Raw genomic sequence first — 25598 nt, 5'->3', positions numbered from 1 at the left:
ATACACTAACTCATTTAATTTTCATGACAACCTTATGTGGTGGGTACTACTATTATCCTCATTTTACAGGTAAGGAAACTGACTCACAAAGAGGTCAGGTAACTTGCCCAAAACAAGTAAGTAAGAAAGGACTCTAATCCCAGCGTTGTAGCTCCAGAGTTCTGCAGAGTCCATCTACCTCATCTTGGTTACACTGCCACCTCCAGGTGTCCCCTGTCTTTGGTCACATTCACACTTAGTGCTTGTGCTAGGTGGCTCTTTATCCACCCATAGATGTGGGCATTCCCTTCTGTTTCAACCTTGGTTTTATTTTTCTCCTGCCTTCTCTCTTTCCTTGGTAAGCCCATCTACTCCCATGACTTCGGTATTATCTCTCTGATAAGGGTTCTCAATTCTCTATCTCTAACCCTGACTCTTTTCAGGGAATTTCCAGTTGTCCGTAATGCTACAGAAACAGCACTCTCCAAACCAGTCTCTGAACCTCATCCTTGAACGTATTTATCCTTTTGTGTTCCTCCTCCTTTCCTCCCTTCAGAATCAACTTGCATAAAAACCAGGTCTAAGCTAGCTTAGCCTTCAGAACCATTAGCCTCCTAGTCCTGACAATTACTCTTCAAAAATGTCTCTCATTTCTCCCTCCTCTCCACTATCACCACTTGAGTTCAGACTCTGATTTTCTAACTGACTTTTTTTGCCTACAAACTTTCAGCTCCCTTCCCTATCATTCTGCTGTCAGTGTGCCTAAAATGTTGGTTCAACCCCATCACTCATCTCCCTACACAAAATGTTTCAGTAGGTTCTCACTGGCTGCAGAATAAATCCCAAACTTTTCACCATGCCATTCAAGGATCTCAATAAATTGACTCCAAGCAAACTTCCAAGCCTCATGTCCAAATACATCCCACAAAGATAACAGGTTTCCCAAACAATCCTCTACTCTGGCCACACTAGTCTTCTGATTTTATGGGGATACAGCATATATGCACTTAGTGTTTCTACGGCTACTTTGATGAAGTAGTCATTCTTCCTTCAAGAGTAGTCAATGTACCCTCTTGAGTCTTTTGTAATTGTAATTAACTACTACCTCCTCTGTAGCTGCCATAACTCTGCTCACCACCATAAAACTTACTTTGTCTTGATTTTACGGCGTTTTGCCTTTTCCCCCTTTTGCAGTGAGCTTCATAAAAGTAGAAATAGCAATTTCTTTATGTTTCTTTTTCCTACGTACTCATTACAGGGGTTCTGTGTATGGGAAGGACTTGTCAGGTACCAAATAAATGCTGGTTCAATGACTGACATGTAATTACAACAAAGAAAGGCCAGAACACAAAGAAAACTATCAGGTAGAAATAAAACTGATAGAGATAATTCTTACAATCACTAACAGTACTGGATGTTATAGACAGAAAAATGCAACTAGAGTTTAGTTCTTTCAGGTTGTATTTATAATGAAAATAACTGCAAGTTTAAAAGGAAAATATGTTTAATTCATTGGTAGTTTTTGTTTATCTGACACCTAATGAGTTTCATTACCTAGTTAAATATTATGGCCTAAAACCAAACCAACCAATCATTTTTACATAGCACAAAGGTGACCCACATGATACTGGTCTTGAAGTGATTAACTATAATGCCCATTAACTGCTGCTTTTTTTTTTTTCAGGGGAAGAAACTTGTAGCATAGAGGTAGATTAATTTTTAAAAATTCTTTGGAAAAAAGTTTTAAATATTGGAAAGCATAAAGAATGATGTAACAAAGTTCCATATACCCATGGAAGAGTTAGTATTAACTCTTGGTAACATTTTGTCATACCTGCTTAATATCTTTTTATAAATAAAATAAATACTATATAGATAAAACTGAATTCTCCTCTATTTTTGCTCTTGAGTGGTTTCCTCTCCCTTCACAGAGACAATTGCTGACATGAGTTTTGAATGCATCCTTCCAGTTCATTAACATATATATATACACACACACACACACACACACAAACACACACAAATATCCACATATCAATAAATTATACATAGTGCATATATCATGTAAATAATTTTTTGTGCCTAAACTTTACATAAGGATATCATTATTTACAATTTTTTTGCCCTGTTCATATCACATGATAATTTTGAGAATCTATATAGATCTAGTTCAACTTTTAACTGTTTTATATTCTAATATATAAGTTTACCTCCTTTTAATTTACTGCTTCTCAGACATTACCTCTTCAAATATCACTTTTCCTCATTCTTTATTCCTTTCTGGGACTTCTATTACAAAATTTCAGCCTTTTTGGCTGTTTTGCATGTTTCTTATGTTTTCTGCTCTGTTTTCCTGTTCTTTTCTCTGGGCTTGTTTGGATTTTCTTTTTATTAACTTGTCTTCAAGTTTACTAATTTACTGTCTTACACTAAGTCAATCTGCTAATTTTTTTTTTTTTTTTTTTTTTTTTTGAGACGGAGTTTTGCTCTTGTCGCCCAGGCTGGAGTGCAGTGGCGTGATCTCAGCTCACTGCAACCTCTGCTTCCTTGGTTTAAGTGATTCTCTGCCTCAGCCTCCAGAGCAGCTAGGATTACAGGTACGCACCACCACGCTAATTTTTGTATTTTTAGTACAGACAGGATTTCGCCATGTTGGTCTCGAACTCCTGACCTCAGGTGATCCACCAACCTTGGCCTCCCAAAGTGCTGGGATTACAGGCGTGGGCCACCATACCCAGCCTCAATCTGCTATTAAACATATCAAATGAGTTCTTAATTCCAGATTTATATTTTGCAATTCTAGAATTATTTTATAGATTTTAATTCTCTTTTAAAAGTCTCAATTTTTCAATCATTTTTGTCAATATTTTCTTCTATTTTTATATATAAATCATAGCTATTTGAAAGTCTCTGTGCGCTAAACCCAATTTCTGAATCATCTTTGGATCTCCTTTTTCCTCTTGAGTATTAGTCACATTTTCTTGCCTTTTTGCATACCTAGTAATCTTTTTATCGTATGCCACACATGTAGAGGCTCTAAATCAAGGGTCAGCAAACTATGGCCGGTGGCCAAATTTGACCAACCATCTGATTTTATTTTTTAACCACCTGTGAGCTAAGAATAGTTTTTACATTTTAAATGGCTATATTTTAAATGGCTGTAAAAGTGTCAAAATAGCCTTGATTTTGCCATTGGCTAAAAAAGCCAAAATTATTTACTATCTAGCTCTTTAGGAACAAATTTGTGATACTCCGCTCTCAGTGATGCTGTTTTCTACCATAAAGAATTCCTCCTGGTGATGTTAGGCAGATAAGAGAAATCACTTAAATCTGGTCACAGATAAAGCTGGGCTAGTGCTGGCATAGAGTTTTTGTAAAGCTTACTCCACCTTTGATTTGTTCTTGTTCCTTTGCTGTGATTGAGAAACTGCTGGGTCCCTATCTCCTTAGCTCTGAGAGGCAGTAAGAGGCTCAGTTCTGCCCTTTGAAAGGTTTTAAGGTTAGCTCTCCAGCCTCCTGCCCATCACATCCTCAAAGTGTTGCATTATTAAATAATTACTTTACATAATGATAAAAACATCAATTCAACAGTAAGTCAGAATAATCCAACTTGTATGGACATAATAACCCAGTTTCAAAATACCTAAAGCAAAAGTTCACAGGACTAAAAATAGAATAAGATAAATCCACACTCATACTTGGGGATTTCAAGTATGTAACTAGTAGATAAGAGGCACAATATTTAACAAGGACTTAGAAGATTTGAAAAACACAATTAACCAATCTTGCTTAATTAACATAAAAATGTAGACCATTATACCAAACAACTAACTGCAGAACATACTTGAAACATATATCAACATAGATGGTATAATGGAGCATAAGGTAAATCTCTCTCTCTCTCTCTCTATATATATATATATATATATTATCAAAAGCCTGAAATAACATAGAGAATATACTCTGATAACAGTGTAATTAAATTAGAATCAATGACAGAGCAATATATCAAAACTCCAGATGTTTTGATACTAATGAATTCCTTCAAAATGCGTAGTCAAAAATAAATTACAAGGGAAATGGAAAATGTTTTGCTAATAAAATACAACATATAAAAACTTGCGGGATACAGCCAAAGCAGTATTTATAGAGAACATTATAGCTCTGAATGCCTATATTAGAAAAAAAGAAAATCTGAAAATCAGCATCTTGAGATGCTGAGAAAAAAAGTGAAACTAAGCCCAAAGGAAGTAAAGGAAGGAAATAAAGATAAGAGCAGAATTGAATGAACCAAAAGGCAAATGTGTAGTGAGAAAAATCAACAAAGATCAAAGTTAGTTTTTCTTTTGAAAAGATTAATAAACCTCTAAGGTACTGTTTTAAAACTGTTTTAAAAAAGGGAGAAAAGCACAAACTATGAAATTATAAGTGAAGAAAGGGCATCACTGTACACCCTAGATACATAAAAAGTTAGTAAGGAGATATATAAACAATTTCATGCTAGTAAGTTTGAAAACTTAGATGAAACGAACAAGTTTCTTGAAAAAATACACAACTAAAACACAGCTTATGAAAACAGATGCTAGAAGAAACAAAAAACTGAAATAGTCCTATATATATTAAGTAAAATAAATCTATAGTTACAGTTCTTCCTGTGAAGAAAATTTCAAGTCCTGCTACTTCATTGTAAATTCTTCCAAGTATGTAAGAAAGAAATAATAGTAATCTTATGTAAACCACTTAAGAGAAAAATAATTACCCAATCATTTTAAAGGGCTATCATAAAAATGATGCCCAAATCTAAATGAAACATTACAAGAAAGAAAAACTACACTATCATATCTTCCATGAATTTATATATAAATATCATAAGCAAAATATCAGCAAATTGAACTTGGTAATTAAAAAAATGCATCATGACCCAAGTGGGCATTTTTTCCAAGTTTGCTAGGTTAGTTTAACAACTTTTTAACAACAAAAAATAATCAATGAAATCCACCACATTAGTAAAATTTTTTAAAAATCACATAATCATTTCAACAGATTCAGAAAAATGACATGATATAATGTAATACTAGTCATGATAATAACTCTCAGCAACCTAGGGATATATGAAAACTTCTTTAAGGAAACAATAAAAAGCATATACAAAACAATACAGCTAGCACCACACTTAATGGTAACATATTGAACACTTTACCCTCAGGTCAGAAACAATGATGTCCAGTATCACCAATTTTAGCCGGCATTATATAGAAGGTCTTAGTGCATTTAGGCAAGAACAAAAACTATATATATAATGACTAAAAAGGAAAATGTAAAGTTATCATTATATGTGGATGATACAATTATGTATATACAGGTAGAAAATCTCAAAAATTATATAAGCAACTCTAATTGATATTAGATGCTAGCAAGTTTGCATAAGCAAACATACAAAACAATATTTCTATATATTAATATTAGTAACAAAACATTAGAAAATAAAATAATAAAAACATCATTTGCAGTTGCACAAAGATTCCTAAGGTGCCTAGAAACAACTCTAATCTAAATTTTACAAAACCTATATACTAAAATCTACAAAAAGTATTGTTGAGAAAAATGTAAAAAGACATAAATAAATGCAAAGATATACCATTTTCATGGATTGGGGAAACATCAAATATCTTCAAATTGATTTAAGAGTTCAATTTAATCCCAACTAATATTTCAGTAAGATTTTTATAGAAATTAGAAATCTGATTCTAAAACTTATATGGCAACAATTTTGAAGAAGAACAAAGCTGAAATTTCTTTTCATTTAAAGACACCATTAGGAGAATGAGAAGTCAAGCCAACAACTGAGAAATGATATTTAATTTGCAACATATATATCTGACAAATGATTGATATCCAGAATATATAAATAACAAATCACTAAGGAAAAGACAGATACCCACAAAAAAAAATGGGCTTGAATATAAATTCACAAGTTTATCCAAATGACTATAAGCATATGAAAAGGTGCTCAGCATTATTAGTTATCATAAAATTTCAAGTTAAAATCATGATGAGATACTGCTGCATACCAACCCAAATGGCTAAAATATGGATGCAAGTTTTAGTAAGTCTGTGGAATAACTGGAACTGTTCTACTATTAGCCAGAGTATAAACTGGCACAGCCCAGTTTTGAAGACTGTTTTCAAGTGTTTATTAAAGACAAACAAATGTATATCTATGGCCTCCTAACTCCACTCTTATGTAAATTCTTAATAAAAACATCTACGTATGTTAATCAAAATACATGTACAAAAATGTTCGTAAAGGTATTATTTATAAGAGCCTAAATTTGGAAACAACACAAGTGTCTATCAGCAGTAGAATGGATGGATAAATAATAGTACATTCTTTTTTTTTTCTGAGACAGAGTTTTGCTCTGTTTCCCAGGCTGGAGTGCAATGGTGCAATCTCAGGCTGGAGTGCAATGGTGCAATCTTGGCTCACTGCAACCTCTGCCTCCCAGGTTCAGGCAATTCTCCTGCCTCAGCTTCCCAAGTAGCTGGTATTACACACACCTGCCACTGCACCCAGCTAATTTTTGTATTTTTCAGTACAGACAGGGTTTCACCACATTGGCCAGGCTGGTCTTGAACTCGTGACCTCAGGTGATCCACCTGCCTCGGCCTTCGAAAGTGCTAGGATTACAGGCGTGAGCCACCATGCCTGGCCAATAATAGTACATTATTATTCAGGAGCCTAGAAGATCTGCAAACTCACAAAATAGCTCATCTTTTGGCACACTGACGTCCTCACTTCTACAAGTAAATTTGCCTTTTTTTTTTTTTCCCAACTCAAGCTTGGCAGAGGCTTTGCTTTTGTTAAAATGCAGTTACCTAGCATATTATTTTTTAGAGTGCTCAGGAGTACATTTCATGATATGTGGAGGGTTGAGGAATTGATGGTGGTATGGGGGTCTGTGTGCTGTGTCAGGGCAGCAGGGGACAAAGTTGGGGCTCATCTTGGAGTGGAAATGCAAACAAAACAAAACAAACACACAAAAAACCCCACATGACTAAGGAAAGATGAGGGTGGGTGTCAAAGACAAACTCCTGTTTCATAATTTGGCTCCTGGCCTACATTCTAGGAATACTATATAGCAATAAAATGAAGTTCTACTACCTGTAGCAACATGGGAGAATGTTAGAAAGATGATATTGAATGCAACCAGTCAACTACAAAGAGTATGTACTCTACAATTTCATTTAAATGGAGAATAACAAAGGTAAAGTTAATCTATGGTGTTAGAAGTCAGGAAAGTGGTTAGAGAGGGTGTTATAAATCGAAGAGGTGACAAAGAAGTCTTCTTTGATATTGATAATATTCTATTTCTTGATCTAGCTCACTGGATAGCAACATTTTCTAGAAATAAAGAAGGCTTTGCAGACCAGCCACTTTCTGACACAACTACCCAACTCTACTGTTGCCATGCCAAAGCAGCCACAAATAATATGTAAATAAATGGGAGTTGCTGTGTTCCAATAAAACTTTATTTACAAAAACAGGCAGTGGGCTGAATCTGACCTGCAGGCAATAGTTTGCCAACCTCTCACCTACATATATTTGGTTACATTTGTGTGTAAATTTGCAAAAACTCATTGGTCTCTACACTTATATACACTTTTTCACTATTATACTTCAGTGAATACATTTTAAAGTATATAACAAAGTGGGGAAGTCATTAAGAAAATAGCAAAAACAAAAGAACAGAAGTGAGCAGTTAGAACTCATCAGTCTGCTTGTGATACTTCTGAGATTTGTTTTGTGTTGCAAAGATACTTCAGGATTTGGAGCACTACCAAATTCTAGCCACATAAAAAGTTCTTTTTAAGCACTCAATATACCAACATTATTGTTCATTGTCTTCTTTATGGGAGAAGAATCCATTAAGGGATCTGAAAGTGGTTAGTTCTCTTAATGAATTCTCTTTATTAAGTTTTATTTTTAATGTCCAAATTGATTTCTTCCCTAGGTTATATCATTCTACCATTCTATAACTGAAACTCTAAAGACATAAGTAGATACTTAAAACATAAGCAATTTAAGAAACATTAAGCATCGATTCTATCATTGCTTTAAATTTCTAATTTGACCAGAAAGAACTGCTTCCTTTAGAAGAAATGGATCTTGCCCAGCCCTTCCCTCATTTCCACTCCTATGCTAGAGCTTAAAATGAAAGGAAATATATACATATTCAATTTAATAATGAAAGAAAATATATTCATACTTAATTTATCTAAGATATTTTATTTGCCTTTCCCTCCAGAAGACAAAAAGAATAAGAGAATAATAATGATATAAGTAACATGTACCAAGTACATACTGAGCTAGGCATTGCTCTAAGTCATGTTCATGCATTAACTCATTTAATCCACACAAAGACTTTATGAAATGGTTCCTCTTATTATTATTCCCACTTCAGAGATGAAGAAACTGAGACAAAGAGAGATTAAGTAATTGCCCAAAGTTTCACAGTTAATAAATGATAGGGCTGGGATTTGAACCCAGATAATTTACTTCCAAAGCCTATGGTCTTAGATACGTGCTAAGAGAAACAGCTTTGGTTTGATTCTAGAGAAATCTGATTCCTTAAATGTAAGTGTAGCATAGTTTAAGCAGGACATGCCTTCCTCTCTGTTTGGCTTAGGAATCCCTACCCACTGAGGACCTTGATGACAATGGGTATATGTTTAGTTGAATATACCTGGAGATCTAAAATTTATAATTAATAAGATAAAGTAGAATATTTCCATACTCATTTCTAAGTATTCATCGAAGAGTCCATAGGCATTCATCGGCTGAAGGTTATAGTCCTTTTCCCATTGTGGGAAACTTATTTTCCTTTCAGGTCCATGTTCTTGTCGTACTTTTCTTCTAGTCCACCAATTCTGAATTAACCTGGGCAAAAAGATCAATTTCTTACAAAAAATGTAACTGATCATACAACGTAGGTAATGAGAAAGAGGAGAGTTTGAATACAGAAACAATAGTTTGAAAAAATTCAGGACAGGCTACCAAAGAAATAAAGCCTTAGGTTAGGAAGAAAATAACAATGGAGTCTATACTTGAAGTATTTATATTTGCAAATAAACAGAATGATTGATGAACTTATTTTAATCATTCATGAAACTGTCTCATGTTGGGCATTGCCTATGAGGGCTGAATAGAGGACTGAGAATATCTATAAATGGATACCCCAGTGCAAAGCCAACACCAAGATATCTTGAGGAATATCTGGCTTAAGTGGCTTGATTTAGGACCCTTGAGCAGTCTTGCCACATGGGTGCAGAGCTGCATACTCTGACGTTAGGGGCCTTAAGATCTGCAAACCCACAAAATGCTTCCTCTCTTGGCACAAAAACACCTGCAGTTCTACAACTGGACTTGTTTGCTTTTGGCTTGAGCTCTCCACAGGGGCTCTCACTCCCAGTAAAATGCACCTGGCAATGGTAAGGTTAGCACAGGAACCCTTAGCAGTGTTCAGGAGCGCATTTTGTAATATGAGAAAGCACTGAGGAAATGAGAGAGTGGAGGCAGGTCTGTGTTCTGTACAGGACAAGGAAAAAGTTGAAGGATATCCAGGAGTAGAAGGGCCAAAAAACAAAACACATGGGAAATGAAGCAAATAAAGGGACGAATATCAAAGACAAACTGCCTACTTTACAATTTTGCTGTATGTCCTTATTACCAGAAGATAAAATATAATTCTCTTGATGTCTATGACATTTTAATTGTGGTTTATATCTTAAAGTAGAATATAATGCTGATAATTTTTGTTTAATGTTTTATTTTTAAAAAGTTTTATAGAAAACATCAAATACTTGGAACAAGATTTCTAAAAATAAATCTAAGAACAGAAAATTACTGGCTTTGGTTCTGACAGAGAGCTAAGAAAAGACTTTCTGAAGTGAACCAAGTTCCCACTAATTGTTCTGGCTGAGTGGTCCTCCCTGAAACCTTGAGTTTTCTTGTCTCTACAGAGACATTGAGCTGACATGGAAACCAATAGGTGTGGAATTAAAGCAGAATAGAAGCATTGTTGATTTATGTCCCCATTAAAACTTAACTGACCATAACTGAGCAAACACAGCAGAATTCAAGGTCATCCTTACCAAGTTGATGCAAGGTTTTGCTCATTGTTATCAACATTTTATCACCAGCCTTACCATGAGGATGGGAGAGTGGAGATGTAGTTAATGTGTCATACATAGCTAAGGACTTGCAATGCTGGAGCCCAAAAGGTCAGAGGTATCATTTAAAGTGGCTCACAAGCAAGTATCCAATATTTAGGGGCCTAAAGAGTCTCCTTAAAGAATATTCACGTTGTTCATGTGAATTGTGCTAAATCTCCCAGAAAAGCCAATGTTTATGATTTTCCTGGCTGCCTTTGGATGTCTAAATGTGAGCACTTAGTTCCAGGTGCACGCACTGGCTTAACTGCTGAGTCTGCATTGCTTATCTTACTTGCCACACTTAGAAAAGCCAATAATGAGCAATGCTGCCTCTCAATTATTGATACTAAGGTACTTACGGGTAGCCAAGTTCCATGAAATTATTCCAGGTCTGCTTTAGCACCATTATAATACCCATTTGCATACACAGATCAATAAGGCATCCACTAGGGTGGCACTGCAAGGTAAGCAAACACAGAAATTCCAGAATCAATGGAGAGGAAGAAAGGGCGTCTGGTTTCTAATCTACACAAAGTTGCCCTAAGGCTGTTTAATGCAGTCTGTTGGAAACAAGAAACGATGGGAGAATACAGACCTCTTCTAGTCTCCACCTGTTTATCAGCCTCAAGTAGGCACCTGGGTGTCCTGTAAATCTTCAACACACAGAGAAAAACAAGCCATTAGTGCTCTAGGTCCAAGCTTTCAGTGAATATTACATTTAGTTTAGCACATTCTCCAATGTGAGTGACTGCTTCAATAAGTAGTAGGTCTGGGGGAATTAGAAAACCCTCCAGATCTGTCATAACCATAGCTTCTGGAATTCTCCAAGGGACATGTCTCTTCTGGCCTGTCAGGCTGCCTAACGCAGAAGCCAGTTCTTACTGCTTGCTGTGGACTTTTAACATTTTCTGCTGCATATCAATTGCTCTGGCCTGTGTAAGCAGAAGTTTTACTCCTGGATTTAAACACATTTGATCTTTCTGAATAATAGTCATGCTGTTAAAAAAATTATTGAACTATTTGCCTAGAGTTTTGTGCTGCTGGAATAGCTAGAAATGAAGGAGAGACTGCTGTGTTGATCTCACCAAAACCTATACCTGGTCCTTCCCGGGTTCCCATCTCCTCTGAAATGCCTCCAGATGTAAAGGAATTCATGCGACATTGCCACTACCCAGGGAATCTTTCCCAAATCCTCATAACTGCTGGATTTAAAAGTTACCCAGCATCCTCTGGTATCCCATCTCTGCCCCCTTTCCTGTCAGGATGTCCTTCCCTTTTAAGTGAAGTCAGGAATCCAGGACATGCTACAGCCCCCTCCCCGTTGTACCACCTGCCGTCATAGGTGTGAAAGCCAGGGGCCTGATTCAGGTGCAGACAGAGGCCAGAAGTTTTCAATGCATCATTCACATGCACAAACTATTTTCCTCTGCTTATCTTAGCAACAAAAGGTGCACAGGCAGTTTTGAGTGGAGATGATTTCCCTGGGATGTCAGGTGGTTTTGAGATTTGGGAAGGGAAGGGAAGGGAGGAGGATGCTCTTCCCTTTTTACATTTTGTATAAATCACCCTAAGGGAGGGCTTCTCTGTCCCCACGAGTCAGTGACCTCTAAGTGTTCTGTCCTCAGCTTGGGGAGGTGTGCAGGGGTCAGGTTCTTACCTTCCGAGGAAGAATGCGATGTAAAATGTGGAGCTGTTCAGATTGACAAACTGAAAAAGAAACATTTTCAGGGTGAAGCTGTTCTCCCACTCAGACTCTGTGCGAGGCTGTTCTGTGGACAAAAGGTGAACAGAGTTTGAGAGGCTGAATCTCATCCCCTCTCAAGTCCCTCTCTTTCCCTCCCCCCACACACAGGGTGGGGACACAGGAGTCCTGAGGAGGCTGCAGGAGACTCCAGTTTACCCATGGATGGCGTGTGATGGAACAGACCACTCATAGGATCCTCAAGCTCACAGACCAGACCCAACAAGGGTCTCATGAGAAGTGGCTATGGAAGAATCTGAGAGAATTGAATACCCAGACTGTTCCACTCTTACAGGATACCCGGAGAGCCAGAAGCATAGACAGCCAGGCTGTCGAGGCCTCATTCCCAGTCGTGGCTCTCTGCAGTAGCCTTTTCTTTTCCTCTTAATCTATGCAGGCTTAGTTCCTCCCAGCTCCAAAGAGTTCCTCGGTCTCAGCTTCTAGTTCTCATATTATACCAACCTACTGCTTAAGAGGGAGTCAAATGCCTATCATAGAATGCTAAGAGCATTTGACTCATTTGCTTTTACCCTTATCCCCCATTTTCCATTCTCATGGACAAATATCAAGCAGGTGGCATCATCTTTAGAGCTTTTAATTCATATCACCATCTGTGTCTTATAATTTCCTGACCTCAGTCAGGGGCCAATCTCATCTCCATATATTTCAACCTCCATAAAGCAAATGCTCTCTGGACATAATGGTGTGAACCAAAACATGGATCCATTTGCCCTCAAGACCAAACCTCCAGCTAGAAATCTCATGTCAAATGAACTTATCCTTTCACAGGAGCTACATTCTACGAGCAAGCAATGTCTAAGGAAATGTATTTAATACAATAGCATTTTGTCGGCTTCCACATTCCCTGAGCTTCTAATTTCTCATTTAATACTTCACTTAATTCATTTCCACAAATTATAACTCAAAGTGCTTTCTGGGAGCATGTCTGAGAAGGGAAGGGAGAATGAAAGTGAATCGGATTTTAAATGGTTTAAAATGTCAGTTTTAGGACAAGGCCATACTGTTGTTGAGGGCCAAAAAGACACAGGATTCTTAAAGGGTTTCACTTCTGCTACTGAACTCCTGGTTACATGGAAAGGTGTCCTGGTCACCAGCTAGGTTCCCAGGTGTCCCCACCATGGATGGACCAGGACTGTACCTCCAATGGCATTTTTGTTGCCTGGATCAAGCTACCACAGGGTACATTGTCTACCAATGGGCAGTTATCTCTTCCATGGACCTAAACCTCTTTCTATCTTTTTGGGCAAGAACCGGTGGTGATGGAAGATTTCAATGACATTAAAAGAGGTAAGTGTAAAGTGCCTAGCTCTGTATCCAGCACATAGAAAGTTTCAATAAATGCTATCTACTATCATAATGATGATTAAAAATAGGAACACTTTTGTGAGTTTTTTCTCCTCTGGACAAGCTTCTTATGGAATGCATTAAAGCAAGTTATGGATGGGAGCATGTAATTTTCTCAAACTGCATAGAGCACAATGACCAATACCTTGTTAATAAAATTAAAACAATTTCTTTATTTTGAAAATGTGATAAATGTACAAGTTATTACTGGTTACCAGATTGTTCTGGAGTGCAGTGGCATGATCATGACTCACTGCAGCCTCGACCTCCTGGGCTCAGGCAATCCTCCTGCCTTAGCCTCTGGAGTAGCTGGGACCACAGGTACGTGCCACCATGCCTGGCTAATTTTTTCATTTTTTTGTAGAGACAGGGTCTTGTTATTTTATCCAGGCTGGTCTTGAACTCTTGGACTCAGGGAATCCTCCTGCCAAAGCTTCCCAAAGTGCTGGGATTACAGATGTGAGCCACCATGCCTGGCCTTCCAGTCTTCAAAGAAACTAACTTTGCTGTGAGTTTATACACCATAAAAACTTGATACATTTTTAATTAAACAAAAATTATAGGCAATAGCAAATGAACACTTTCCTAAATTATACTGGATACTTTATACAAATGTACTTTTGTAATGCTATTTTTTGTGCATGAAGAGAAAATCTACCTTAAATTACATTAGCTCATGACAGATAATGTTTGTGACAGATTTTAAAGCTTTATATAGAAAAATTACTAGACATATTTAAATTATTCTGTTGAAGGCAAAGAAAAAACTTGTTTATGAATTTTAAAATAAAGGGAATATTTCTTTCCAGCAATATTAGAGAAAGGAATCTTTGAAACATACTCTCTAGACCACAGTACAGTTCTGTGAAATAAAAAGGATTCCACTCACCTAAATTCGTCAGAAGCAGGGCAACTTTTTCATAGAGCTGTAAAATAAATTTCATGCATTTAATAAATGAACTACATGTGTTATAAAATCTATAATCACAAAGGAAATAGGTAGTCAAATCACGAGTCAAAATAATTTCATTAAGCATCCATTGCTCAACCAATGAAAACATTGTGTATAGAAATCTCAGACTCTTGGAGTCCATTGGTAACGGAGATTGGTGTAATTTTCAGGGCAAGAAAGAAATGTACAAGGTCCTATCTAACTATTTATAAAATCTCACTTCTTATTTTGGGGCACATAATTTTATGGCAACAAGGCTAGCTGCTATTCATTACCAGCTTTCTAGGCAGTACTGGACAGTCATAATATTGCTGAGCCTCTGCATCTTGAACGTAAAATCTCTAAGCCCGCTTCTGATGGTAAGATCCTGCAATCCTATTCTTTATGGACTGCTGTAAACTCCTGATTATAGCATTCAAAAGCACTGAAGTGATTAAACATTACTGGAAATTCCCAGAGCTTATGGTACTCCACTTTTCCATTGGTGGACCAGATGCCTCCTTAACTCACGCATCCTTAACTCACCCAGCCATTTGGTCAATAGATGGTTCTGAGGGTGGGGTATGTGTATACATGTGTGTATGTGTGTTTGTATGTGCATGTGTGTACCAAGGAGCAGAGAGTATAGTCTAGGGTAAATCCAGCTCTAGGAGATTCCCCAGAGTGGGTATAATTGAAAGATCAAGTGCTGTTTCTAAAACAAAAGACGATAAGTGAAAATGAAAAGGAAAAGTAGTTTAATAGACTGGAACAATATGAAGATTAAGAACACATTTAGATTAAAGTAGTGAAAACACACTGGTTAAAATTGCCCAGGCTGGAACTACAGCTTGACCATCCAGCAAGCTACAGGACTTGGGCAAGTTCCTTATCTCTTCTTCAGACCATCCTTTTCTTTATATGTGGGCAGGATGGGTAATGAACTCACTGACCTTCCTGTCGTGCTTAATTTTTGAATTCTCTTATCTGAGATTTCTGCTAATTACAGAAATAAACAACATAATCTGTATGTATGACTCCAAACTTTCAGCAAGAACTATGGTTTGCTATATTAGGAAAAATTAATATGGCATAGGACCAAATCTTGTGTCTAGAAATCTCAGACTCTTGGAGTCCAGTGGTAATGGAGATCAGTGTCATTTTCCATAAGAAACCTTGTGGCATAGGTTAGTAATACCCATTTGATCATAAAAACAAAATCCTAGTAAGATAAGAACAGATGTTCTAATCAAATATATTTTAATATTACAATGTATTATGAAGGCACTGTAACATTACAATTATTTAATTATGTAATTATCAGGGAAAATTAATTTGACTGATGAGACCACCTTTCTCAAAAATACAATTCTTGATTAACTGGCTTATCTTTTATGTCTTTCACAATGATGTATACTTGTCACAGTACCTCACTTTGCACACTTGTATAAAAGGCCCTCGGAGCTGAGGATATGCCTTTGTTACATGGCTGTGAACACTGAAAACGCTGTAATTTTTAAAAAAGGAACAACATAAGAGTCAACATATGAGTAATATTAACCTTGTGAAAAATAAGGTAAAGCATACGGGGACACAGTAGGGAGCCATGGCATCTGTGACTACTTCATATATATGTTAAAGGATATATATATATATGGATATGGACTGTGAGATGTTGGACAGGATGCAGGAGGGAAGGGCACACGCACAGAGGGACTCACAGCCGCTCAGAGATCTCCACGTTAGTGGTTTCTGGAAAAATGTCTGATTTCTCATTAGATGGTTGAGAGATAAACCACAGGAAGTTTGTTCTGCTAAGAGCAGCGGAAAATCTAAGTTTCCAAACTAGATGCGGCAAATTCTCATTGTGAATATCTGTAACCGGCAGAAAGCTCTCTGATCGTACAGATATGTCCAAAACGAAGCTATGTGCACTTCTACTTTTATCTTGCCAGTCTGATCAATAAATGTGGACTTGCTCTGATGCAAGCTATATTTTCTGGTTTAGTTTTTTTTTTTAGAAGATGAGATGTGTTTATAGTATAATTAAATATCTGATTCAGATTGGCATGGCTGGATAAAAAGGATGATAATAACTTTTTAGTCTATTCCTGGGATATAGCCTTTGTTGGCCTATTTGGCTTGCAACCACCATATTGGGATGTTTTTTGGTCACTAGTGAAGCAGAACAGAATTGAGACAATATGATCAGGAACAAGAAATTCCATCCTATTCACTTCTATTCACTCTATCTTTGAAATATTTATTTTTCAAGACATGGGATAAAATGTAAACAACTAAGTGCCCCTTAACCAGCCATTAAGAGGCATAATGTTTCATCAGGACCTAGAGGGCTTTTGTAAAATAATACAAATTTTAAAGTAAATACTATATAAAAGTAAACACATATCATCAAATCTATCAGAAATTGGCATCTGATAAAGATCTGTTATTTTAGTTAGCACTGGACAAATCTAGCAAAAAGTCAGAAATGGGATATGTGATTTATAATAATTATATTATTTAAAAATCAGAGTCTTTAACATAATCTAGCTCTCAAGGTTTTTATATTTAGTTGATAAAATTATTAATTAATGTCTAAATAATGATTACCTTTGGAAGAAAAGTATGGTCAATATTTTAAGTAGTTGAAAACAACAGACAGCTGTAAAAAATGTATATTGAGTCACGATAATATCTCGCATTGAGTAATTTCAGAAGCCACTGGAGAGTTTACTTCTGAACTGGTCAAAGCTATATTACAACCATTAGTCTGTCATCCCTTATGCTGATAGAAAGGACTTAAAATTTTTTTTAAGATATTCTGATGAAACCATTCCAACTGTATTACACATTTGGTTGCCCTCATAATAGTACCCGCAAAACCTCAGGGGACGGGAGTGTAAATGTGTGTGTGGGGATGAGATGTCATCAGATAGCTGAGGAGGGTAAGGTAACTGGCCCCTGCACAAAGAGGTCCTGGCTGATGCTGCCTTTAGAGTTCTTATGTACATTTTTTCTTTTCTTTCCTTCTCTTTGCTATGGCTTGTCATTCCCTGTTCTCATAAGTATTCTTGCGTTAGCAACCTTATGTTATTCTAGTTTGATGTTGGCTGAAAATCAGAGTACCAAAGATGTTCATGTTATATCTAAAATAAATGAAAAACCACAAGGGCATCCCTAAGAATAATATGTGTTAGCTTTAGAGTGTGAACTCTACCTCATCCACGTTGGCTAGTCTGAAACACTCTGGGAGACAAAAGATGTAAAATGCCTAGCAGCCTAGCTCCCAGCATATAGCAGGTGCTTTGTAACATCAGCAACTATGTACTTTTGCCATTCCCTATGCTCCCGTTTTCATTTTGAATTTGTTTACTTCCTCTTATCTAGGCTGTGTCTTGAAGTAGATATTGCTGGATTGATGATTTCCAGTTAAATGAAGTGTTTTACTCTGACAACACTGGCACCTGCTCGAAACATATGGGCAAGTGTGTATTTACAGATTCACTTCCTGTACATAGGCATTTCTTTTTTTTTTTAAGTTCTAGGGTACATGTGCACAACGTGCAGGTTTGTTACATATATATACATGTGCCATGTTGGTGTGCTGCACCTGTTAACTCGTCATTTACATTAGGTATATCTGCTAATGCTATCCCTTCTCCCTCACCCCCACCCCTGTTAGGCCCTGGTGTGTGATGTTCCCCACCCTGTGTCCATGTGTTCTTATTGTTCAATTCCCACCTATGAGTGAGAATATGCGGTGTTTGGTTTTCTGTCCTTGTGACAGTTTGCTCAGAATGATGGTTTCCAGCTTCATCCATGTCCCTATAAAGGACATGAACTCATCCTTTTTTATGGCTGCATAGTATTCCTTGGTGTATATGTGCCACATTTTCTTAACGCAGTCTATCATTGATGGACATTTGGGTTGGTTCCAAGTCTTTGCTATTGTGAATAGTGCCACAATATACATATGTGTACATGTGTCTCTACAGCAGCATGATTTATAATCCTTTGGGTATATGCCCAGTAATGGGATGGCTGGGTCAAATGGTATTTCTAGTTCTAGATCCTTGAGGGATCACCACACTGTCTTCCACAATGGTTGAACTAGTTTACAGTCCCACCAACAGAGTAGAAGCATTCCTATTTCTCCACATCCTCTCCAGCACCTGTTGTTTCCTGACTTTTTAATGATCATCATTCTAACTGGTGTGAGATAGTATCTCATTGTGGTTTTGATTTGCATTTCTCTGATGGCCAGTGATGATGAGCATTTTTTCATGTGTCTGTTGGCTGCATAAATGTCTTCTTTTGAGAAGTGACTGTTCATATCCTTTGCTCACTTTTTGATGGGGTTGTTTGATTTTTTTCTTGTAAATTTGTTTAAGTTCTTTGTAGATTCCGGATATTAGCCATTTGTCAGATGGGTAGATTGTAAAAATTTTCTCCCATTCTGTAGGTTGCCTGTTCACCCTGACGGTAGTTTCTTTTGCTGTGCAGAAGCTCCTCAGTTTAATTAGACACCATTTGTCAATTTTGGTTTTTGTTGCCATCGCTTTTGGTGTTTTAGTCATGAAGACTTTGCCCATGCCACATAGGCATTTATTTGTTAAGAAGATGTATAAATTAAATTTTAAGACATTGGAGGAAATGGATGATAATGATATAGTAGGCATTAATTCATTGCATCCTAACGGGATGCAAAACATTTCACCTACGGCTGTTTGGTTAATTTCACTAGGAATCACTCTCCACCTACAATGTGTATTCCACAATTAACACTGAGACCGAGTCCTGGTGGGGGGTCAAAAGGGGGAGGTACAGGGAGTGCTAACCATCTACTTTCAATCTCCACTTGCTAAGCTGTCACACAAACATCACGTCAAAATGATCAGCAACTGCCCTTTTTTTTTATTACTTCTGAGTCTTGAAACTTTTTTCCTAAAATAATAAAGATGTTTTATGTATTTTAATACTAATAATGAGCTACCTGCATTTAATTAGCTCATTGATTACTAGTTAACCTAGGGATCATAAATTAAGTTCTTTGTTATTGGGTAGGTTGAATTCTCTTAGGAATCACTCAAGTTTTATTGGTTAAGGGACTCAGGATTGTTTAAAGAACTAGAAATGACAAGCTAAATAGATAAACCTGTATGGATAATAGTATTAAATTAGTTGGCCTTTGGAAAATCTTTTTTCAAAGATGTAAGCATTTCAGCATTATGACCCAGATTTAAGATGCAGTATAAATAAGGATAGGGGAACTATAATTAATTGAACATCCACTCCATGCCTAACAACTGTCCTTGGCACTGTATGTACATTGTTTGACTTATTTACAGTACAAACCTTTAAGGTCAGCTTTTAAAGTTTTTTTAATTTTTTACAGGTCCTTGCTCTGTTACCCAGGCTAGGGTTCAGTGGTGCAATCATGACTCACTGCAGTCGTGAACTCCTAGGCTCAAGTGATCCTCCCATCTCAGCCTCCCAAGTAGCTGAGACTACAGGTGTGCCACCTGGCTAATTAAAAAAATTTTTTTTTGTAGAGATGGGGTGCTGGGATTACAGGCATGAGCCACAGTACCTGGCCATATTTTTATGTATAGGTTGACCTCAGCAGCCGACCACGTCAGGCACTACTTTTGTTCTACAAAAAATAGCAACAACAATTTACAGAGCATCTACTATGTGCCAGGACCTGTTCCAGATACTAGGGAATAACAACAGTGAAAAACAAATAAACTAACAAACAAAATAAAGAAAAAGTTCTGCCCTTATGGGCCTACATTCCAAAAGAAATGGCAGATAAACAAAATAAATAAGTAAAATATATAGCATATTAGATGGTGATAAATGCTATAGAAAAAACACAGGCAAGCAGATGGGAAATTGTCAGATAGCAGGAGTGGGCTGCAATTTAAAACAGAGTGACCAGGGAAGCATTTACTAGAGAAGTGACATTTGAACAAAGACTGGAAGGAGGTGGGGGACTAACCGATGTAGACCCTGTGGGAGAAAAAGGCTCCAGGCAGAGAGAACAGCAAATAAAAAAGTCCTGGGGTGAGAGCATCAAAAGGACAAGTGCGGCTGGAGCAGGTGAATCAGGGTGAGTAAGAGAAAAGATGAGGTCAGAGATGTCACACAGACCAGATGAGCGAAAGCCTGTGAGGCCACTGTGTAGATGTGGCCTTGCAGGCTTTTACTGTGAGAGAGAGGAAAGCCACTACACCTTGTGAACACAGGAGCCATGTGAACTGACTTACATGTAAGAAGCTCTCTCTGGCTTCCATGTTGAGCCTAGATTGAAGGGAGCAATGTGGAAGCTGGGAGACCAGTTAGGAAGCTGCTGCAATAATCTCGGTAAGAGACACTGCAGACTTGGACCAGGGTGGGACTTCAGGATGTGCAGAAAGTGATCAAATTCTGGATACATTTGGACAGCCAGAGAAATACAGAAGTCCAGTAGAATGCCAAGACTTTTAGTCTGGTCAAGTACAATTAGGAAGGCTGTGGGAGGAGCTGATGGGGAGGGAAGATGGGGAGTTGGGTTTGAAAGTGTTAGGTGGAGATGGTCAAGTAGGCAGTTTAACATGTGAGTTTGGGGATTCAGGAAAGAAATCTGGGCTGAAATATGCTATCTGAAAAAGCCTGGAAATCAACAAAAGCAGTATGTACCAGCTTGAGGGTTTCCTTGCAGGGTTATATCAAGGAATGCTTTGGTTTTTGTTTGTTTTTGTGTTTTTTTGAGACAGGGTCTCCCTCTGTCACCCAAGCTGAGTGCAGTGGCCCTGTCACTGCTCACTGAAGCCTTCGCTTTCCTGAACCAAGTGATCTTCCCACCTCAGCCCTACAAAGCAGCTGGAACTACAGGGGCACACCACCATGACCAGCTAATTAATTAATTTTTTTTTTTTTTGTAGAGACAAGGTCCCACTATGTTACCCAGGCTGGTCTTGAACTCCTGGGCTCAAGCGATCCTCTGGCCTCAGCGTCCCAAAATGCTGGTATTATAGACATGAGCCCCTGTACCTAGCCAGGAATGCTTTGGATACTGTCTATCTCCCTATCATTGATAATCAAAAAGAAACAGGAACCAACATTGCAATGCTGTGTCACAGGTTCTGAGTGTTCTAAATTCTTTCTCTAAATTTACTTAAGGGGTGTACAATATAATCTTATTGGATAAATAAGGGAATTAATGTTCAGACAGGTTATGTGCTTTGCCCAATCTTATACTGCAGAAAATCCCGGAGTCTAGATTTGAATCAAGACTTTTAAGCACCCAGACCCAAGTGCATCTTCATGCCAGGCACTTTGCCGCCAGGACATCAGTGCTATGTGAATGGCCCACCTCTCTGAGGCCAGATCCCCTTAGCAACAGAAGAAAACTGTCACTTGCAGCCCACACATTTTGATCCGTTTGGCTAGCCACTGCACCTCACTTACCACATTCAGCAACATAATGATACAAAAGTTGATGCACACAGCAGTCCCTGTGGTTGCAACCTGAGAGTTATTCCTGATTAACGCCCACTTAAAGGCAGCGAAAGTGCTGACAGTCACCACCCGGTAAATGACGATCCCGAACACGGCAGCAATCACCACGCAGATCTGGAAGGAAGATAAGACACCCAGTGAACCTCTTGGTGGAATGTTACAGGAAGAGGATTCACATTCCTGGAACATCCTCTGATGGGAAAAGGAAGTAACGCCATGGCAGTACTGCTCAAGAGATCACAATCAAATGCATACTTTTCATTGTGGTTAATACTTTCTCTTGCCTTTTTCTGTTTTCTTTTTTATTAAAATAAAAGAACTACATTGCTTGAAAGTTGAGAATCTGTGTAAGCTATGGGACAACACTTTTTAATGCAGAATATACATTGAGCAGATGGACAAATATTCATATGGAAATCCTATCATGTCACTCTTTGGTTTAAAATTGTTTATTGGTTTCCTATTATTCTAGGATAAAAGCAAAACCTTTACGCAGCCTGCAAGACCTTCTCTAGCACCTTTGGGCACCATTCTTCCTTCCCTCTGGGGTCCCCACAGCTTCTCTCATTACATCAAACGGGCTAAGCACCCTTAATCGTCAAGACTATTTCCTTTGCCTATAATACCTACCCACCCAATCTCTTGCCGAACACACACACACACACACACACACACACACACACACACACACACACACACGGCCTAGTTAACACCTACTTATCCTTCCTCACTTCTCAGCTCAAACACCACTTCGTAATAAAAGTTCTTCATGACTCCCAGACTATTTGTTGTTCGTGTTGTCATATGGTAGCCATACCATATGGGTACATCTTTTTTCAGGACACTACTTATAATTTCTAACAATCTGTTTGACTATCCTCAGGCTCCCCTACTAGAAAGTAAGCTCCATAAGGACAAGGAAGGAGTCTGTTTTGCTCACATGGTTTCTACAGCACCTTAGCATAATTACAGGTGCATGGTAAGTGCTCAGTTATCTGCTGTTGAGTGAACCAACTATGTGATAGGTACATATCCTGTTAATCTGATATTCACACAGACTGAAGCATGTTTCCCTGAAGATTTCATGGCATTTGAGAACAATACAGCGTATCTTCTTTCTCTATGAAATGCAGTTGTCCCTCAGTATCCTCATGTGGGATTAGCCCAGAACCACCCCCCAACACCATGATACCAAAATCCACAGATGCTCAAGTCCATTCTGTAAAATAGTGTAGTATTTGCATATAACCTGTACACAACCTCCTATATACTTTAAATCATCTCTAGATTACTTATAATACCTGACACAATGTAAATGTTATACAAATAGTTATACTGTATTGTTTAGGAAATAATGACACGTAGCTGTACATGTTCAGTACAGCTACAACCTTTTTTAAAAAAAAATTTCCATCTGTGTCTGGTCGAATTCATAAATGCAGAACCCACAGACACATAGGGCCGACTTTAATGCAAATCTGAGACTCCAAAAAATTTTGTGACTTTCATTAGGTGATTACCTAACATTAACATGTCTTAGAGACCTTAACCCACTTAATTATCAAAGGCTAGACCTTGAAGCCAGGCCTCAGGAAGGCCTCTTCTGATTTAGACATTCCTTTCTCCACAAAAGTATTCTTGTTTTGCACAAGATTTATTTTCTGCTTACTTTTAAGGGAGGTATGTTCTAAAAGCTCAAGTACAAGTCCTAGCTCAGACTGGCCAAAATAACAATAAAATAAACAAAAATCTGTCCAGATCTTAATGGTAGTGCTGTGGATCAGGAGACAGGTAAAATCTATGCTGAAATTCAGACAAGGATGGCAATAAGGTAGGATGGACAGCTGGCTGGATTCAAAGTCAGGGGAGAGATTAGAGCCCTAGCTCAGCTATCACCCAGCAGTGTGACCTTGGGCAAGCTTGTCCTTTCCATAGCTCCAGCCTCCTGTGTTCCAAGTTCCCCATCCATAGAACAGGAAAAGTTTAATCTATGTCTATGGGTCTTTGTAAGAAACAATACAATAAATATGAATATGTACACAGAAGGCAAAGCAGGACACAATTGCTTAAAAGCAGTATCTGTAGACAGGCATGGATTTGAATCTTGGTCTGAGCCAAGGAGTCTGGGTAAGCTGCCCAGCCCTTCATCTCCCCAGTTTCTTCACTGGCAAAAGGGAGTAGGCTGTCTGGATTTGCTATAGTCTTGTCCTTCCTACTCTAATGGTCTAGGCATATATTTATATACTCATCATTTGAAAAAAGGAAAGGAGGATCCTAATCTTCCTTTATTGTTCTAAAATGACATTTCAGAAACATCTGCATATGTTTTGTTCAGTAATTAACAGTATTAAAGTTAATTACTAAGACTGCTTTTTAGGAAAAGCTAAAAAGTCAGGTCTGTTTTTCAAACTGACATGATCATTAGTGAGTCAGCAAATTAATTTTAGGAGGTTAATCTGTCATTAAAAATATACTATAATAAAACAAAATGAGAGCTTATGCATGTTATAAAGGTGAGCACTGTTTTACTTACACTGTTTTATACATCTATTTGCTTGGCATATTCAGGGTTATGACAGAGAATATATTTCTTACTGTATGGGCCTGGTGAAAAGTTTGAAAAACACTACTGTAAATCCTGTCTCACATTTTTTACTCCTTTCAGCCTCACATAGTAGAATATGGCAAGAGGAAAGAATATCAGATTAGAGGGTCTCAGCTCTTAGCCACCTACTGGCTGACCTTGGGCAAGCCCCATAACCTGTTGGAGTCTCAGTTGTTCCATCTGTAATATGGGGATAGCAATACCATCCCTGACCACCAAACGAAGTTACTGTGAGGAATAAATAACAAAGTGCAAAAATATTTTGTAGAACTATGCAAATGCCCAATATGATTACTGTTATTATGCTATAGGTTTGTACTTTATGAAACAAATATTTTTTTAAAAGTTTCAAACCATAAAAAATATTCCAGATGCAGAAACGATAAGTCTGCTGCATTTATCTGTAAATGCTTGATAAGGTTCTGGCTTTCCAGAAATTGGATTCATCCGCTCTTTCTTGGAATACTTGGCTTCAAACTGGGGTCGTATTTCTTCCTAAAGGACAAGCAGACACATTTTAATGCACTAAATAAGTGCTCACACAATAAGAAAAGAAATATCATTTTACCCCACCATAAAACAGAGTCAACAGCTGCCACACTAATTAGTCAACCAATGAAGTGGGTTTGGGTACCCAAGCTTAAATGTTTGAAAATTAGCCACTTGAAGAAAATCTAAAGAGTGAAGATCAAGATTTACTTCATCAAAAGCAAAGAAATGTGGACTAACAGTTACATTTATCTATTATCTTATAAAACTATGCTTGAAGAAAAAACCACCCTGAGAATCGTATTTTAAAAGGGACAAGCTGTCCTGTCCTAATGGTTTGGAACAACTAATAAGCTTTTACTTTTATTACCAGAGAGTGATAAGAAACACCAGGACAAACAAGGTTTCTCTACAGGAAAATGTTCAAAATCCATTTTGTAAGTTATAATGACAATATAATTCTTAGTTTTCTCCAGCAATTTTTTTTTTGCATTTTTAGATTTAGTTCACTAAAAACATGGTGAATCTACTTTTTAATAAGTTCCTATAGGAGTCATTCATCTTTAACCAATAGACTTTAGGTATATTCTTAATTCTTAATTGAAAACAAGGTAAGCACCTTTCAAAACCAGTTAAAATCAAGGTTCCTCCAATTCTAAATCAAACTGAGATTCTATTTCATTTAGCTGAGCCTCCCGAATGTGAAAAGCTTCTGACTAAAAACCAATTATGAGATTAGGAAAAGGCAATCAGCAAGATGGTACACTGAT

The 25598-nt window shown here is 37.5% G+C and overlaps 1 protein-coding gene across 3 annotated transcripts in view; it reads right to left on the bottom strand.

The window, feature by feature from the left end:
- Positions 1 to 25598, bottom strand: part of ANO4 (anoctamin 4) — a 345709-nt gene that overhangs the window by 21997 nt on the left and 298114 nt on the right. For all 3 annotated transcript variants that reach the window (XM_030821265.1, XM_003269908.3, XM_003269909.2), the window contains 7 exons: positions 24694 to 24834; positions 21684 to 21848; positions 14187 to 14223; positions 11849 to 11960; positions 10787 to 10844; positions 10551 to 10648; positions 8775 to 8917 (listed from right to left, as the gene is read on the bottom strand). In XM_030821265.1, coding sequence (XP_030677125.1) covers positions 8775 to 8917; positions 10551 to 10648; positions 10787 to 10844; positions 11849 to 11960; positions 14187 to 14223; positions 21684 to 21848; positions 24694 to 24834 — 754 coding nt within the window. The remainder of the gene's footprint in view (positions 1 to 8774; positions 8918 to 10550; positions 10649 to 10786; positions 10845 to 11848; positions 11961 to 14186; positions 14224 to 21683; positions 21849 to 24693; positions 24835 to 25598) is intronic.

This window comes from Nomascus leucogenys, chromosome 10 (assembly GCF_006542625.1).
Source record: "Nomascus leucogenys isolate Asia chromosome 10, Asia_NLE_v1, whole genome shotgun sequence".
NCBI classification, from domain to species: Eukaryota; Metazoa; Chordata; class Mammalia; order Primates; family Hylobatidae; genus Nomascus; species Nomascus leucogenys.
The sequence above is the reverse complement of the archived record's forward strand: the minus strand, read 5'-3'. Positions and strand labels throughout refer to the sequence as shown.